This window comes from Labeo rohita, unplaced genomic scaffold, assembly GCF_022985175.1.
Source record: "Labeo rohita strain BAU-BD-2019 unplaced genomic scaffold, IGBB_LRoh.1.0 scaffold_72, whole genome shotgun sequence".
NCBI lineage: Eukaryota > Metazoa > Chordata > Actinopteri > Cypriniformes > Cyprinidae > Labeo > Labeo rohita.
The window spans coordinates 12767-28488 of NW_026129656.1; the positions used below are offsets into that span (position 1 = coordinate 12767).

Here is a 15722-nt window from a genome sequence, read left to right on the forward strand (position 1 = left end):
GCAGTCTCCCAGCGCCGTGGGTAGTCTTTTCAGGGGGAGAAACTCGATCAATGATTACGAGCACACGTGTTACCTTCCGAGTTAGGGAGGTCGGTCACAAAGTCAACTCCTATGTGGGACCAGGGCCTCTCTGGGATGGGTAGTGATACCAGTTTTCCTGTGGTATCGGCGCATACTGGGCCACCAGTAACGAGTCTGAAGGAGCGAGAGGGTCCGTTTGCTGCCTGGATGTCCAGAGCCTGGAGACTGGTGAGCTGCACCCAGAAGGGTTTGACGCTGGGAGCGGGGAACGTAGATCTTCCCCTCTGGGCATTCTGGCGGAGCAGGCTCCTGGAGAGTGGCGTGCTGAATGTCTTGATCTTGGTTCCAGATGATGGGGCTGACAATTCTGTTTGGTGGAATTACAGGTTCTGGCTCAGAGGGGGAGTCGGAGGAGAATTGACGAGAGAGGGCGTCAGCGGTGACATTCTTGGAACCAGGACGGTATGTAATCTTGAAGTTAAAGCGTGTAAAGAAGAGAGCCCATCGGGCTTGTCTGGGATTTAGCCGTCTTGCTTCTCGTAAGTATTGGAGGATTTTGTGGTCAGTGATGGTGAATTGATGGGCAGCCCCCTCTAACCAATGACGCCACTCTTCCAGGGCCAACTTGATGGCTAATAATTTTCGATTTCCCACGTCATAGTTCTGCTCCGCCGGAGACAGCTTACGGGAAAAGAAAGCACAGGGATGGAGGAGAGGAGGCGCTTGAGAGAGCACCGCACCCACTCCAGTGGTGGAAGCATCAACCTCAACCGTAAACAGGAGTTCTGGATCTGGGTGATGTAGTAGGGGTGCGGTGCTGAAAATGTTCTTGAGTCGTTGGAAAGCTTTGTGGGCAGTGGGGCTCCAGGTGAGATGTTGTTTCGGTTTGCCCCTCAGGAGGGAGGTTAACGGAGCCGTAATGGAGCTGTAGTTCTTGATGAAGCGACGGTAGAAATTGGAAAAACCCAGAAAACGTTGGAGTTCCTTTACATTGCAAGGTTGAGGCCATTCTTGAATGGCGTTGACTTTCCCCTGGTCCATTTGCACACCCTCGGCACTGATGACATAACCCAGGAATTGTACTGATGGTTGGTGGAACTCGCATTTCTCCAATTTGAGATACAGACTGTGTTCGCGGAGTTTGTGAAGGACCTGCTGGACGTGCTGGTGATGTTCAGCCATGTTCCGGGAGTAAATCAGAATATCATCAATGTAGACCATGACGATGGAAGAAATCCCGGAACACCTCGTTCATAAACGTTTGGAAGACGAAAGGACTGATGGATAAGCTGTACGGCATGACCCGGTATTCATAGTGCCCCGTGGGTGTTACAAAGGCAGTCTTCCATTCGTCTCCCACATGCATACGAACGAGGTTGTAGGCACTCCACAGGTCCAGCTTTGTGAAGACCCTGGCTCCACAAAGCTCTTCGAAAGCGGGAGGGAACAGGGGGAGAGGATAGGGTTGTTGGAGGATCTGGGAGTTGAGTTCCCGGTAGTCTATGCAGGGACGTAAACCTCCATCCTTCTTGCCCACGAAGAAGAAACTCGAAGCGGCCGGCGAGGTAGATGGTTGAATTAATCCTTGACTTAAAGCCTCTGTGATGTATTCCTCCATCGCCTGGCGCTCCAGAATGGACAGAGGGTAAATACGTCCCTTGGGTTGTTGGGCTCCAGGCAGCAACTCGATGGCACAGTACCGTGGCCGATGAGGTAGAAGATGGGTGGCTGCTTGCTTACTAAACACATCCTGGAACGCCGCGTACTCCGCTGGTATTTCAGGAGTGAAGGCTGGTTCGGGACTCTCCATGTGGGTAGCTGCCACCTGAACAGGAACGGGTCGAGGGTGAGGGAGGTTGGATAGACATTGAGTGTAACACAGCTTGCTCCAACGAGTGACGTCACAAGGATCCCCGGCGACGACGGGAGGGCTGGAGTTGGTTTAAACATTCCTGGGAGATGAAGTTGCCGGAGGAGCTGGAGTCAACCAGAGCGGAAACAGATAGAGAGTGATCAGAAGTATGCAGAGTTACCGGTAATAGCGTAAGACTGGCAGTTTCAACCTCAGATTGAATAGTACTCACCACCGGGCATGGGGGTCTGATGGGGCAGGTATGGATGAGATATCCTTGTTGTCCACAGTATAGGCAAAAGCCTAAAGTGATGCGGCGATTCTGTTCAGAGCATGAAAGACGAGTGGTATCAACTTGCATAGGTTCTGGTACTGGAAAGCTAGCAGCCACCGAGGCGGGCTGAGGAGCGGTTACCGGTGGCTGGCAGGCGGCTAGTCGCTGGGAAACTCTCGTTGTTTGCTGCAAGAAGGATTCCAGTCCAATGCTATCATCGCACAGAGCCATGGTGGTGCGAATTTCTGGGTTGAGTCCTTGGCGGTAAGCGCCCAGCAGTGTGATTTCATTCCAGCCACTAGCCGCCGCGGGCTTGCGGAACTGAAGTGTGTATTTGTTCACCGAAGAAGTTCACTGTTGGAGACGGAACAACTAATCGGAAGTAGTGAGAGTGCCGGTTGCTGTGCTGAAAACCTCAGAGAAATGACTGGTAAATTGTTCATAGGAGTCAATGATGGGATCATCAGAAATCCAAATTGCCTTTGCCATTGCAGGGCCTTACCGGAGAGGAAGGATATGAGGAAAGCAACCTTAGCGTTCTCCGAGGGAAACTGTTGTGGTTGCATCTGGATATATAGGTTGACTTGAAGCAAAAAAAGGCTACACTCAGCCGCCTCACCAGCAAATGTGGCTGGCATGGCCATGGGACATCCTGAGGCAGATGGCGGTGATGGTGTTGGTCGTAAAGCCACTTTAAAGGCATTCACCAACTCTGTGAGAGGATCGGATGCAGCTGGTGTCTCGGTGCTCACGTTTGTTGTCGGTCGGGTCTTCTGTCACACACACACAGGGATGAGACGAGAGGTGAGTGGCAAACCAAACCAGAGTTTTATTAACAGAGTTGTAGATCACAGAAATCAAGTTAAAACAGTAATTGGTAAATCTTAGTTGACTGTCCTTGTATTGATGAGCAGATGATAGTCCAGCTGGGAAAGCCGCGCGGGAAACAGTGAACACAGGAAAGTTAGATGAGGGGAAAAGCATGAGGTCAGGAGCTGCCGTCAGAGGTGTGAACGGTAGACCCGACAAGGGGGAACTGGAGTGAGAGTCCTTATAGGGTGTGGCTAACAAGGATCAGGTGAAGGTGATTAGAATTCAGGGGAAGATGAACGAGTGGGCAGTGCTACTGGTGATGTGGCAGGTAGAGGTGGCTGTGGTGAATACCTGACAAGCAGCAAGAACTTTTCTGATAACTACAGATCAGACTTTCTACCAGATTGGCTGACAGATGTTGGAAAATTCACTGTAAACACGAACGAAGACTGAAAACAAACTTTTTTACGACAGTTGCTGTATTGAAATGCAGAATGATGCACTTCTTACGTATGCCATATATCCATTTCAAAAGTACAGATTTACACATTACTGTGATATTGATTGATAGAGACTCAATAGGATTCACAGTTACACAATTAAAATGACGGTTACACTTTATTTTGATAGTCCACTTTAGACATTCTACTAACTCAGAGCAGACTGTTAGGTTAGGTTTAGGGTTAGTAGAATAAGTTGACATATACTTGCAAAGTTTAGAAGAGTGTTAGAAGATATTAAGCAGACAGTCTACTAATACTTCTAGTGACTAGTTGACATGCGGTTGCAAAATTACTTACTGTTAGCAGAATGTCTAAAGTGGACTATCAAAATAAAGTGTTACCAAAATGACACATTACAACCTGCACAATTCATGGCAAATTTACAAAAAAGACTAACAGAAATGTGTAGAAATGAACTTGTTCAAAAGAATGAGTGCACGAGTGCACAAGTGCACAAGTGATGATGTGGAGGTTGAACAAGTAAAGTAGTTTTGAGAACTTCTTTTCTGATCTGAGAAGTGCACCAAAGGGACTGAGATAAACCGTATAACTTGACCTTTGGCCTATTTATAGGCTTATTCTAAAGCCATGATTGGTTGGTGTTAAGTAAAGCAATGAGTGTTTGCACGTGTGAGGAGTTAATTTGAGGCACTGGTGAATTAGTGTGGCATTTTAAATGGTTGTGTTTGAACCATTGAAAGGAAATCAAGATACTTCTTAATTAATTGTGTGTTGTGTTGTGTTTCGCAAAAAGCGTTTTATGAAATTGAAAACTGAGTCAAAGGCTGAAAATTAGTGTATGGTTTTGCAGATTTGCTGTGTGGTTCTGGTATTTGAGTGTCAGGTTTCAGAAATTGTGTGACAAGTAAAACTTTTGTGTGTAAGCAGTTGAAAAAAGCTGTAATAGCCTAATTTTGGCCACCACTGTGTATACACGTGTGTGTGAGTTTGACATATACATGAATTATTCAGTATTATTGATCTTGCCTTTACATCTGGAAGAGAATTTCATTGCATTTTATCTACACATTTACTACATATTTACTGCACTTGCATCATAGGAGAAAAGAATGTAAGAAGGTTGAATCCATGCTTGATAAGCTTCTCTCTCAACATCTCCACAGGCCTCTTCCTTTGTGGACCACCATGTCCTCTTCCATTCCAAATAATCTTGATTGTCCACCTGAATGATATCAAACTTCAATTTAGAAACATGTTTGGAGTGGACATTTACAGTAAATGACAGAAGTTGTCCCAGGAGGACTAAAATCTGTACTATCAACAGCAAACATAGTACAACACTTTATAAGTGTTTTTTTTTTTTTTTTTTTTTTTTTAAGTACGACATAGTAACTCTATTTTCCCTCTGCTTCTCCTCTTGTCTTTTATCACGTTCCTCTCTACTTTTTTCTCTTTCCTTCTTCTCTCCTCTTTTCTCACATCATCTTCTCTGCTCATCTCTGTACCTGTTACACTCTTCATCTTCTCTCTCATTACACCCATTTCTCTACCCACTGTACCACCTTTTAGACTTACACCTCTATCTTTAGCACCCCCCTTGCCATAATTATTATAATTTTTTTTTTTTTTTTGCATATTTGTCTTTGCTCTTTGTATACGTTACCTTTTATTATTACTTTAAAGCAATTGTTATAAATGTGTAAATGATTAAGAAAACTGCATTTCCTGTGTTGACTGTCTGATTAACTGAAAAGTTATCAGATTAGGGCCAGTTGAAAATTTTGCATGTTCATTTGATAGAATGACAAATGACAGAATTTTGTTTGTGTTTGGACAAATATCACATAAATGTTTGTGATTTGTGTTAAACCTTTTTTTCAGATACTTAAAAGCATTGGTTGGTTGCATTAACTATTGTGCACATTGTTTTCAGAAATTATTTGCATGATTGCACAATGTTAAAAAATGATTAAAAATAATAAATTGTAACGCCACGCCAGCAGAGGGAGCCCTTACCCTTTGACTGCCTGTTGCTGCTCCCTCTGCTGCTTCTCTGGTAACTTCCTGTTTGGTGGCCATTTAAGGAGGCCTAAACCAAACAGGCCCTGGCGAAGTATTGTTTTGCCTGTGCAGACTCTACTAAGCGTTTCTCCTGTTTCATTGCCCTGTTTTGTTATTTTTCACGGTTTTGTTTATTGTCATAGTTTTGTTTCGTTTCATTGCCATAGTTTTTGCCTAGTTTCATAGCCTTGTTCATTTGTCACTTTTGGACTGCTCACCGATATTTGGACTCTGCCTGTTTATTTGGATGTTGCTTTTGTCTTGCCCTGGTTGTTACTGTTTGTTTGGAGATCGACCCTGCCTGTCTTGACTACGTTGTGTTCAATAAAGCTCGCATTTGGATCTTACACGCTTCCCAAGAGTCCCGTTACATAAATGATGTTTATCTGAAAGTGTAACGATGCAAACATGTTTTCTGTGAGGGCTAGGGTTAGGGTTGGGTTGGGGGATAAACAATATCGTTTGGTCAGTATAAAATCTGTAGAAGTCCCCACAATTCACAAAAACAAACGTGTGTGTGTGTGTGTACTTGTTTCTTAGTAAAACCTGAAATTTTTGACATGGTGGGGACTGCACAATGTAAAAAAATTATTAAAAATAGTAAATGATGTTTATCTGAAAATGTAACAATACAAACATGTTTTCTGTAAGGGGTAGGTTTAGGGTTAGGGGATAGACAATGTCGTTTGGTCAGTATAAAAACTATAGAAGTCTATGGAAAGTCCCCACAATTCACAAAAACAAACGTGTGTGTGTGTGTGTGTGTGTCCTTGCTAAATAAAAGATTTAATTTCTTTAAATAAGAAAAAAAATGTACTGACCACAAACTGTGGTGTATATTGTTACATAAGATTTCTATTTTGAATAAATGCTGTTCTTTTTGACGTTTTTTAAAAAAAAGAACCCAGAAAAAAAACAAAAAAACATCACAGGTTCCAAAAAAATATTAAGCAGCACAACTGTTTCCAGCAGTTTTAATATCAGCATATTAGAATGCATGAAGGATCATGTGACTGCAGTAATGGCTGATAAAAAATTCAGCTTTAAATCACTATTTTTTAAAACGTTTCTTGTTGCAAAACATTATTATTTAAATAAATGCTGTTCTTTTTTGCTTTTTATTATTTAAAGAATCCTAATATATACATGATGTTTGGTAAAAGAATATTTATAGAATATATATCCATAAACAGTTCGTTTTAACCTTTTATTCATCACAGATATTTATCTTTTAATTCTTTTAATTAATCTTTTCTGAAAGAAATTAATACTTCAATTTGGCAAGGATGTGTTATATAGATAAAACTTACAGTGAACACTATAGATTTCTATTTTAAATAAGTGCTGTTCTTTTTAACTTTCTATTAAATCAAAGGATTCTGAAAATAACGTATCACACGTTCCATAAATAAATAAATGACACATCTGTTTTTCAGTATTGATAATAAATCAGTGTCTGAGAACTGGCATACCAACCAATGGCTGCCAAGCACCATAAAGGTTAAGACCATCGAATAGGAGTGTTTTTCTTATTGTGCTTCTGCCATATACAACTTAAAGCCTTGTTTGATATATATATATATTATTTTTTATTTTTTTATTGTCTGTTTGTATTCCCGCCATAGCGGATAATGCCGAAAAGAAAAAAACTTTACGTGATATTACGCGCTAAAACACTTGATATGATCTACACAAAATAGACTGACAGGAGTGAAACAGACCGATGTTTTGAAGATCTGTGGATGTGGGTGGGTCTGTGCTCTAGTCAATTTGCAACACCGCCCCTCCAGTGTCAGATGACCTCGATGTTGACGTACACTGTGGGACATTAGCGCGGTTTAATCTAAACCCGGCAGCAGTTCTTGCGTGAGCTTTTTGATTTTCATTCTAAACAATGTCTGCCCATCAAAAAAACAGATACGAAAACGATTACAAACCTGACGAGAACAGGTAAGAATTCGAAAAATGTTCAGTGCTGGGTGTAGTTGTTTTTGTTTTATGACTTTTTGACTCAGCGGTTTGCTAGCAAAGCAAGACACGGAAGTAACTGTTTTAGGACATATAGGATACTATGTAGTCTGTTTTGGGTATCAAAACACGTTTTTTGCACTCCATTTAACTTCCAGTTTTATTCATATCGTTAACTCTTTCAAGCGTCAACACATTTTTATGCAGTTGTTGTAAATGAACGTGAATTCTCCCGCCAGTTCTCTGTGTTGTGTTGAGTGTGAATGAGCATGTTGGCGCCGTGAGAACATTAAGATTGTAACCTTACCATTACTTGTAATGCTACTATATAATCTTTAAATCTGCCAATTTATTTAGTCGTTACTTTTATGTTCTATTGAGCAGCTCCATATAGTGTCTGTTACAGCGGGATATTGTGTGGCGCCTTGAAAACCGTTTACTTTGAACATAATTTCTTTCTCCATTTAGATAAATATGTTGCTGTTTACTGTAGACATTTGTTTAAAAAATAAAAAATAAAATAAAATAAGAAGAAATGTTTATAATACAGCAGATTCGTGGCCGAGCGTGTATTTAGCCGCCTTGTCACAATTCTGTATTGTGAATGGCGGTATATAAATAAAGGTGATTTGATTTGATTTATAAAACGATTAATACATTTTAACATGCATTGCTTGTTTACCAAGAGCAAACAAACAAACTAACAAAAAATCTAATGAACGTGCCATGCTGTTGCATAATATTCAGATAATGTGTAAGAATTCTTTTTACTTTTTTGTTTTTTTTTGAGTTGTACTCGTGTCTTTTGTCTTGAAGGAACAAAGGCGCTTCAAGATGGTCCCATTGTAGGAAACGCGGTGCAGACGGTAGTCTGAGAAAATCTCATGCGATTGAAGAGCCTGGAAAATGTTCACAGCACTCAGGCAGACCAGAAAGGTAACGATGATAATTTTACGTTCCGTAGCTGATTCAAATAGTGTGCATAACAGACACTTCTTTTCAAATGAAATTGTTTTGAAATGTTGTGGTTGGCCTTTTCTAGAGGATACACTAAATACATTGTAACCCCTTTGTTAATTGCATTAATATCACTTTGATGCTAGGGTGAGATCTAATCTCATTCTGGTATACAAACAGTGTTGGGAAGGTTACTTTGGAAATGTAATAGGTTACAGATTACAAGTTACTCTGTTTAAAATGTAATAAGTAGTCTAACTTTTCAATTACTTTAAAGTAATGTAACATTACATTTGATTTACTTTTTGAATACTTTTCTACATTTCTAATATTTTCATTTGTTAATCATTTTGAAACATTTAAACCAGACAGAGTTAACCATACAGTAGCACTCAACACTGGTTACTGTCAGACTTTTAAAATCTTGTATCACTTGAATTAAGATTATAAGAAGTAAAAGATAATATACATCTTTATTTTGCGAAAACAACTGGCTGAATGTACATTATCCCACTTATTAGACAGCTGCTTGCCACAAAAGTAAATAATTAGACATGAAACACTGATCTGAGTTGAAATATTTGAACGCAAAGCTTCCATGAAGAAATCAGTTGCTAGTAAGCCGTAAGTTCAAACTACACAGAAATTTAAGGGATACGGTGCAGTCATACCACTTTTATTACACCACATTTCACCACATAAATAATTAAGCACTAGTACTTGCAGTACTAGTTTGTTAGTTATCTTATAATTCAGTTGTGTACAAAACAAAATGACAGCAGCTGCGTTTGTATGACGCAGTAGAGCAAGTCCACGATATAAGATACCAAATTCGGCCTTAACACCTCTTATTTACTTTGAGATCATTGTGAGGTTAAATATAATATAATATATATTTGTATAAACCCAAATAGGAAATAAAAGTTACCAAATAAGCATGTGTCATATTCTTTGTCCTAAACTCCTGAAACATTGGTGTCTCATTTTAGAGCAGTCAATGCAATTTATGAAAGAAGACAGTTCAATCTGTATGTGGGTGTGTGTGGGGAAAAAAAAAAATCGGATGTAACCCTCTTTGTAATCATTAACATTTTCAACATTTTTTCTCAGTAACTGTAACTAATTACAATTCAATTTATTTTGTTACTCTGCCAAAACTGTATACAAACAATGTTTACTAATGACAAATTGACTGGAGAATTTTTTTTTTCTTCTGTAGTTTCACAACCCCAGAGAGTGAGGGACCTGTGTCCAGAGTAAAAAACTGGGGAGATGAGGTAGAGGCAGAGGAAATGCGTTCAAATGTCCGAAATGACATGCATCGGTCAGTTGCCTCTCTTGATTTCTTACCAAAGTAAATGTACTGTGCCAATTACTCACTAAATATGAATGTAATTTATTTTAATAGAATTTAAAGACACATTCTTTATAAGCTGTTAATTGGTGATTTCTCTTTTTCTTAGATACAGAAGAAGGATTCTTGAAGCAGATTTTCCTCAAAGAGAGAGAAAAATCTCATCTGGAAGGTTTGTGATTAAAGCAATATAACATTTTCTTTAAGTCTTCAAAAAGGTGGTGTAAATTTTTTTTTTTTTTTTTTTTTTTTTTTTTTTTTTTTTTGTGTCAACTTTCTACTATCCCAGCCTAATATGAGAGCTAAACTAACTAAAAAACTTATGGTGTGAGTTTACAATGGCTAACAAGGAAGTTTTTGGAAACCTGGCTTTTTTTTTTTTTTTATAACTGTTACATTAGGTGTCATTTGTACAACAGTCATGGTTTGAGTTAAAATCCAGCTCTTCATGTTCCCCCAGTTCAGACTCCAGAGACTCTAGAGATTCCAAAGAGTCTCCTGCTAAAGGTGACATTGAGACAGATGAGACCACACTCATAAGAAGACAAAAACAGATAAATTATGGGAAAAACACCCTCGCATATGACAGATACATTAAAGAAGTTCCCAAGTGAGTGAGATTGTGATTATTGTTAATTTAATATGATTTAACTGAATGTATTATATTGCTATGACCTCTTCTTTGTGATTTATGGCCTTCTGTAATCTTACTCTTAAAGTACTTTACATTATTTTTAACCATTGTTTTAGGCATATGAGACAGCCTGGTGTTCATCCAAAGACTCCAAACAAATTCAAGAAGTACAGCAGACGCTCCTGGGACCAGCAGATTAAATTGTGGCGGGTCAAACTTCATGCGTGGGATCCTCCTGCAGAAGAGGGAAGCGACCTGCAGCAGATGTAAGCTGCTTGATGTCCAAATAAACTTAAACAGTTACAATTTTCTAAAAGAATAATGTTTTTTTTTTTTTTTTTTTTTAAACAAATAATTCGGCATAGTGGCAACGCATTAATTGTCGTTTTCAAGTTTTTTTTTTTTTTTTTTTTTTTTTTTTTTTTTTTTTTTTTAATGTATGTTAATTTTATTTCTGCTGTGATTGTAACAGAGAAGAGATTGACCTTGGTGAAATAATGGATTTTGAGTTGGATGTGGAGTGTTCAGCGGATACCGAATCCCAGTGTCCAACATCCAGTGGAAAATCGCTGTCTTTGGCAGAGGTAATTTTCACAATTTACAACTCGTGACAACTCAAAATGTACAATGTTCAGGGTGTCCATGGGACCTTAAAATGTCTTAAATAATGTTTTCCTAATAAAAGGCCTTAAAAAGTCTTAATGTCTTAAATTCAGAATTCAGATTGGATGGGTCTTAAATACTGGTTACATTACTGCTAAAATATCTTAAGTCTGACAGAGCTAATGACTCTTTATAATCATTAGACAGAAACCCCCCCCCCACACAGAATCGCAGTAGCTGAATGCAGGTCGAACAACCTTTTTTCTGTATATAATGTTCTCGGTAATAATAAATGTAGGTTGAGCTATAGCTAGCTGACCACCAGCCTTTGAGCTAGTTTAAAATGTTTTTGAATATTATTATTATTATTTTTTTTTTTTACTTGCCCGACCGGACAGACAGCCTGATTAAAACTTATGTGACCAAAAAAATAACCTGTGAAGCATCGAAACGTAAGAATGATGATTCTTATTTTAATACAGTCAACGTAAACGGTGAGTGATACTTCAAAACAAATGAGCATAACAGCACACAAAGAAACCCTGCAGAAACAAACTGAGGTGGAAATTCAAAATGTGTCATTTATTTATAACATGATATAGTTGAGTAACATACGAAGCGTTTGAAATTTTATTTTTCTCGCACTGATTTTAGTTCAATAAACAAGTAATAAAGTAAATAAACTAGTTAGTCAAGTAGTTAAGTTACTTACATTTTAGAGACAGTATTTACAGTAGAGTTTCTAATATTTCCACACACATGACATTCTGAAAAATGATTGCATGCAGTTCGTGTGCAAGCCCGGAGCAGAGATCGGTTGAAATATGTCCGGTCGATTGGTGCATCTGTAATGTTTCTTTCTTAAATCATATATTATAGTTTTTTGTGTTTAATCATAGTATGAATCTATGAGTTTCTGTGTATGTTGTTGCACTCATTTGTTTTGATTTCTACACAAGTCTCTCACATCCTCACTCAGGCTGTGTGAGCCTCATCTGACAAGACATCAATACATTATCAGTTGCCATTTAAACTGAATGCAATAAAATCAGAATCATTGTCACACGTGGGATGTCAAAACCAACTGGCACTGAATCGGCAGGCTGACTGGTTGGTCACCAATCTGATCATGAGGAAAACTGGCTAATTCCGGTTCCTGGCCAGCTGATCGGTGCATCTCTACTTTTCAACAAATTTATTTATTTATTTATTAAATTAAATATCAGAACAAGGAAGAAAATGTTCAACTTGAACAAAGAAGTTAATTTTAGTTTTTCAGGTACATTTAGTTTTTGGGTCAAAATACTACAGAAATTAAATAAAAACAAAAACAAACAAAAAAAAAACCTGCATCTTTACTGTATAAATTAAATACACATTGATTATTAGTAAAACTACAAAAGATATTCAGTCAAAAGCAAGTTTCATTGAGTCATTTTCTGTCTTTTTTTTTTTTTTTTTTTTTTTTTAATATTAATGACATGGCAGTAATGCCATCTCTTTAGAAACTAATGCACTGTTCCAATTATTGTTCTTAAATCTTTTTAACATCCACAACGTCCTGTCCTTTATCTCATTCATGCATGTTTCTTTATCGCACTCAAGTTACTCAGTAACTTGAGTACTGTGCTTTTTGCCACTTATTTTGCTGTTAAATGCTAATTATGCAGGATTTTCTTTTTTGACAATTTTGAGTTCCACAATTGTGGACTAATGAAAAACTGGAGGGACTGATATTTGGTTTATTTGGTTTCGAGTCACAGTGTGCCTTTTGCTAGGGCTGCTCAAAGTCTCTGTAACAAACTTCTTTCACAATTTGAGTTAAGACTTATTTAACATCAGCAGTTTGATTTTATTGTTAAAGCAATGTGATTTCAAACAATCGCAGATTTCAGGTGAGAGGTGATTTAAAGGGCTAGCAGATTAAAAATCTCATCAGACCATTTAAAATCAGGTTAAAATAGGTGAAATAAGGTAAAGTCTTACATGGGATGAAGATTTGCATAGAACAAGATAAGGTTGACGCATCACTGGAAAAAAAAAAATTAGGTTGGTTTTGTAGAGATTTAATAGCTCTGTAGTGTGATTTAGTTGACTAGGGATGGGCATTAATACTCGGAAATGACATTTCATTACCATTTTGGTTGGAATTTGTCAGGTTTTTTTTTTTTTTTTTTTTTTTCCCTCACAACTTTGTCATCTTGTGTTGCAGGACTCATTTACAGGAACCCCTAAAAAGATGATGAAAACTGAGGATGCTGAAATGTCATGAGCAACTACACTGAGATTTGAGGCTCTATGAGAGAATTTATGAGCAATTAGTTTAATACACTGTTCGCCTTACTGTTTTGAGTGTTATTGTGAAATGCTTTCAACAGGTTCTGGTGTTTTTGTGATAGCACAGGTTTTCACAGCTTAAAGGGAAGGTTTTGTCAGTATTACTGAATTCAACATGTTCTTGCCACCTTTTCCTTTTTGAGACTTTGCAAAAGAAAATGTAAATGTGTAAATTTTGTAATTGTTTAATTTTCTACTGTGGTAATCCATTTAGTGCTCAGTGAACATTCTCTTGTGTTTATCAGTTTGCTGGATCATAGGTAGTTCATAAGTAGTTTTTGGTTTTAATTGTTCTTTTAGATTTTCTTTGACTTGTTAATTACTATTTTATCAAGAACCTTTTGAAAATAAATATTAAACTGGAATGACCAAATAGTTGTCAGTTTTTTTTTTTTTTTTTTGTTTTGTTTTTTTGTTTTTTTAAATATAAAATGTATGTCATCACTGAAGAAGCTAAATTTAAAGATCTTGGAATGAAACTAAATTAAAAGTATTTTTTTTACAGTAACATTTTGGATTCCATTCAATTGGAACCCCTAACCTAATGTACACTACTGTTTAGAATTTGGAATCATAAAGAAGTACTTATTTGGAAATTAAATCGGTACATTTACTCTAATGTTATGTTGAAGCTGAGTTCTCTCTTCAGTGACGCAAATGACTCAATATTTCATATGTGAGGATTAAAATTTAAATTGAGCTTAAATGTATAGTATACAGCATAAATGATTATGCTCCAATACTTTTTTTTTTTGGTGATGATTAATATAATTCATGTAGAGATTGCAAAACTGAAATGTATTAACACATATTTAAAACTGAGAAATATTTAATATCTGTAAAATGTATAAATTAGCCAGTTTGTTTAAATAAAGGGTTGCAGGAATGAGTATACCCCTAATTACATTCAACAAACACATAATGTTCTAATATTTAATATGTCCTCTATAACTTAATAGTATACTACTCTGACCCTTCTTGACATTGAGTGTGTAAGTTCATGACAAATTGACAAACTTCTGACAAATCTATCCTGTTTAACTCCTGACAACCACTTTAAATGCCCTGTGTTGCTCAACTTGTCTCTACAAAGTCCTGTACAGGTGCTCAGTGGTGTTATTTAGGTGAAATACCTTTACTCAGAAGGGTTTTCACCTTGGGAGAATATATCATTATCCAGGGGTTGGATAATGAAACTGAAACACCTGGTTTTAGATCACAATTAGTATGGTGTTGGGCCTCATTTCGTGGCCAAAAACAGCACCATTTCATGTTGGGACTGACAAATACAAGTCCTGCACAGTAGCCAGAGGGATTTTGAGCCATTCCTCTTGCAGAACAGTGGCCAGGTCACTACGTGATCCTGGTGGAGGAAAATATAAATATATATTGCCGTGATTTAGCTCAAAAGGGAAATGTATATAAATAATTACAATTAATTATGATTAATTGCAATTATTTATATCAGCTGCCAGTAGTAGCAGAATTAAATTTCCATCAACTAATCTGTTTGCCCAGCGAACATTCAGGTTTTGGATCAGGTTTCAGGTTCAGTGGTTTTGGAATCACAATCACGTTCTTCCGGGTCAGAAGAGTGATGAACTCCAAAGATATTCTGACTCGATGGTGACTGGGAGTTTCTTCCCATGTGAAAAGTGTAGAAGAACCAAGAGCTGAGAGGGACCCAGCTGAAGTCCTGTGATCTTTGGGGAATGGAAAGACAAGGCCGCAAGGCCTGGCGCAACTTAGAGAAGTCCCGACGAGTTCTAGCTCATCCTCCTCATCCTCTCTTAGGTTCTAAAAGAACTCATGTGAGACGAGTCAAGAAAACTAAAAAAAAAAAAACACGAGAGAGAGAAATGTCTGTTCGAGGACAAATCCATGAAGATGAATTCCAGGACCGGTTTCCAAATTTTATCTGAAAAAATGTGCCAAATATGCAACAGATATTCCCAATAGTGTGCACTCTACCGAGTTCAAATGTTTAGCAAAAGTTTAGCAAAACCAACTGCTGGTGAATTTCACAGCTCATGAAAGTAAAGTGAGGAGAGACTGACTTATCAAGTCCCCTTCACTGAACATACAGTAGCCTATTTGGGCCAATGTTAAAATCACATTATTAAAAAAACTTAAGACACTTTTAAGAGGCAAAGGAACAAACAAATGTCAGTACACAGAATATGATATTGTCTTTCATGCCATTCATCCTTTACCATGACTAGTTGTTGGGCTGAGTGAGTATGGACATGTCATTGGGGTTATGAAGTGCATGGGCATCCTCTTTCAAAGGTTTCGTCCAGTTAGCTTATATGGGTATGTGTGTGTGCCTGTGTAGGTCATATTTAAAGTATTTTTTGTGTTCACGCAACACTTAAAATCACTTT

At 37.7% G+C, this 15722-nt stretch overlaps 1 protein-coding gene across 1 annotated transcript; it reads left to right on the forward strand.

Moving 5' to 3' along the window:
- The first annotated feature begins 7266 nt into the window (after nucleotides 1-7266).
- Nucleotides 7267-13702, forward strand: slbp (stem-loop binding protein). Its single transcript, XM_051104406.1, has 8 exons — nucleotides 7267-7435; nucleotides 8270-8389; nucleotides 9630-9734; nucleotides 9874-9936; nucleotides 10225-10374; nucleotides 10515-10664; nucleotides 10871-10982; nucleotides 13214-13702. Exons 1-8 carry the CDS (start codon nucleotides 7380-7382, stop codon nucleotides 13271-13273), a joined length of 816 nt encoding a protein of 271 aa, XP_050960363.1. The 5' UTR covers nucleotides 7267-7379; the 3' UTR covers nucleotides 13274-13702.
- Nucleotides 13703-15722: the final 2020 nt, after the last annotated feature.

What these genes read in the sequence shown, in the direction of transcription:
- slbp (XM_051104406.1), top strand. Translation starts at nt 7,380, where the DNA reads ATGTCTGCCCATCAAAAAAACAGATACGAAAACGATTACAAACCTGAC. An exon ending in GTCCGAAATGACATGCATCG is followed by an intron (nt 9,735 to 9,873) that starts GTCAGTTGCCTC and finishes TCTTTTTCTTAG; the next exon opens with ATACAGAAGAAGGATTCTTG. An exon ending in TACATTAAAGAAGTTCCCAA is followed by an intron (nt 10,375 to 10,514) that starts GTGAGTGAGATT and finishes CCATTGTTTTAG; the next exon opens with GCATATGAGACAGCCTGGTG.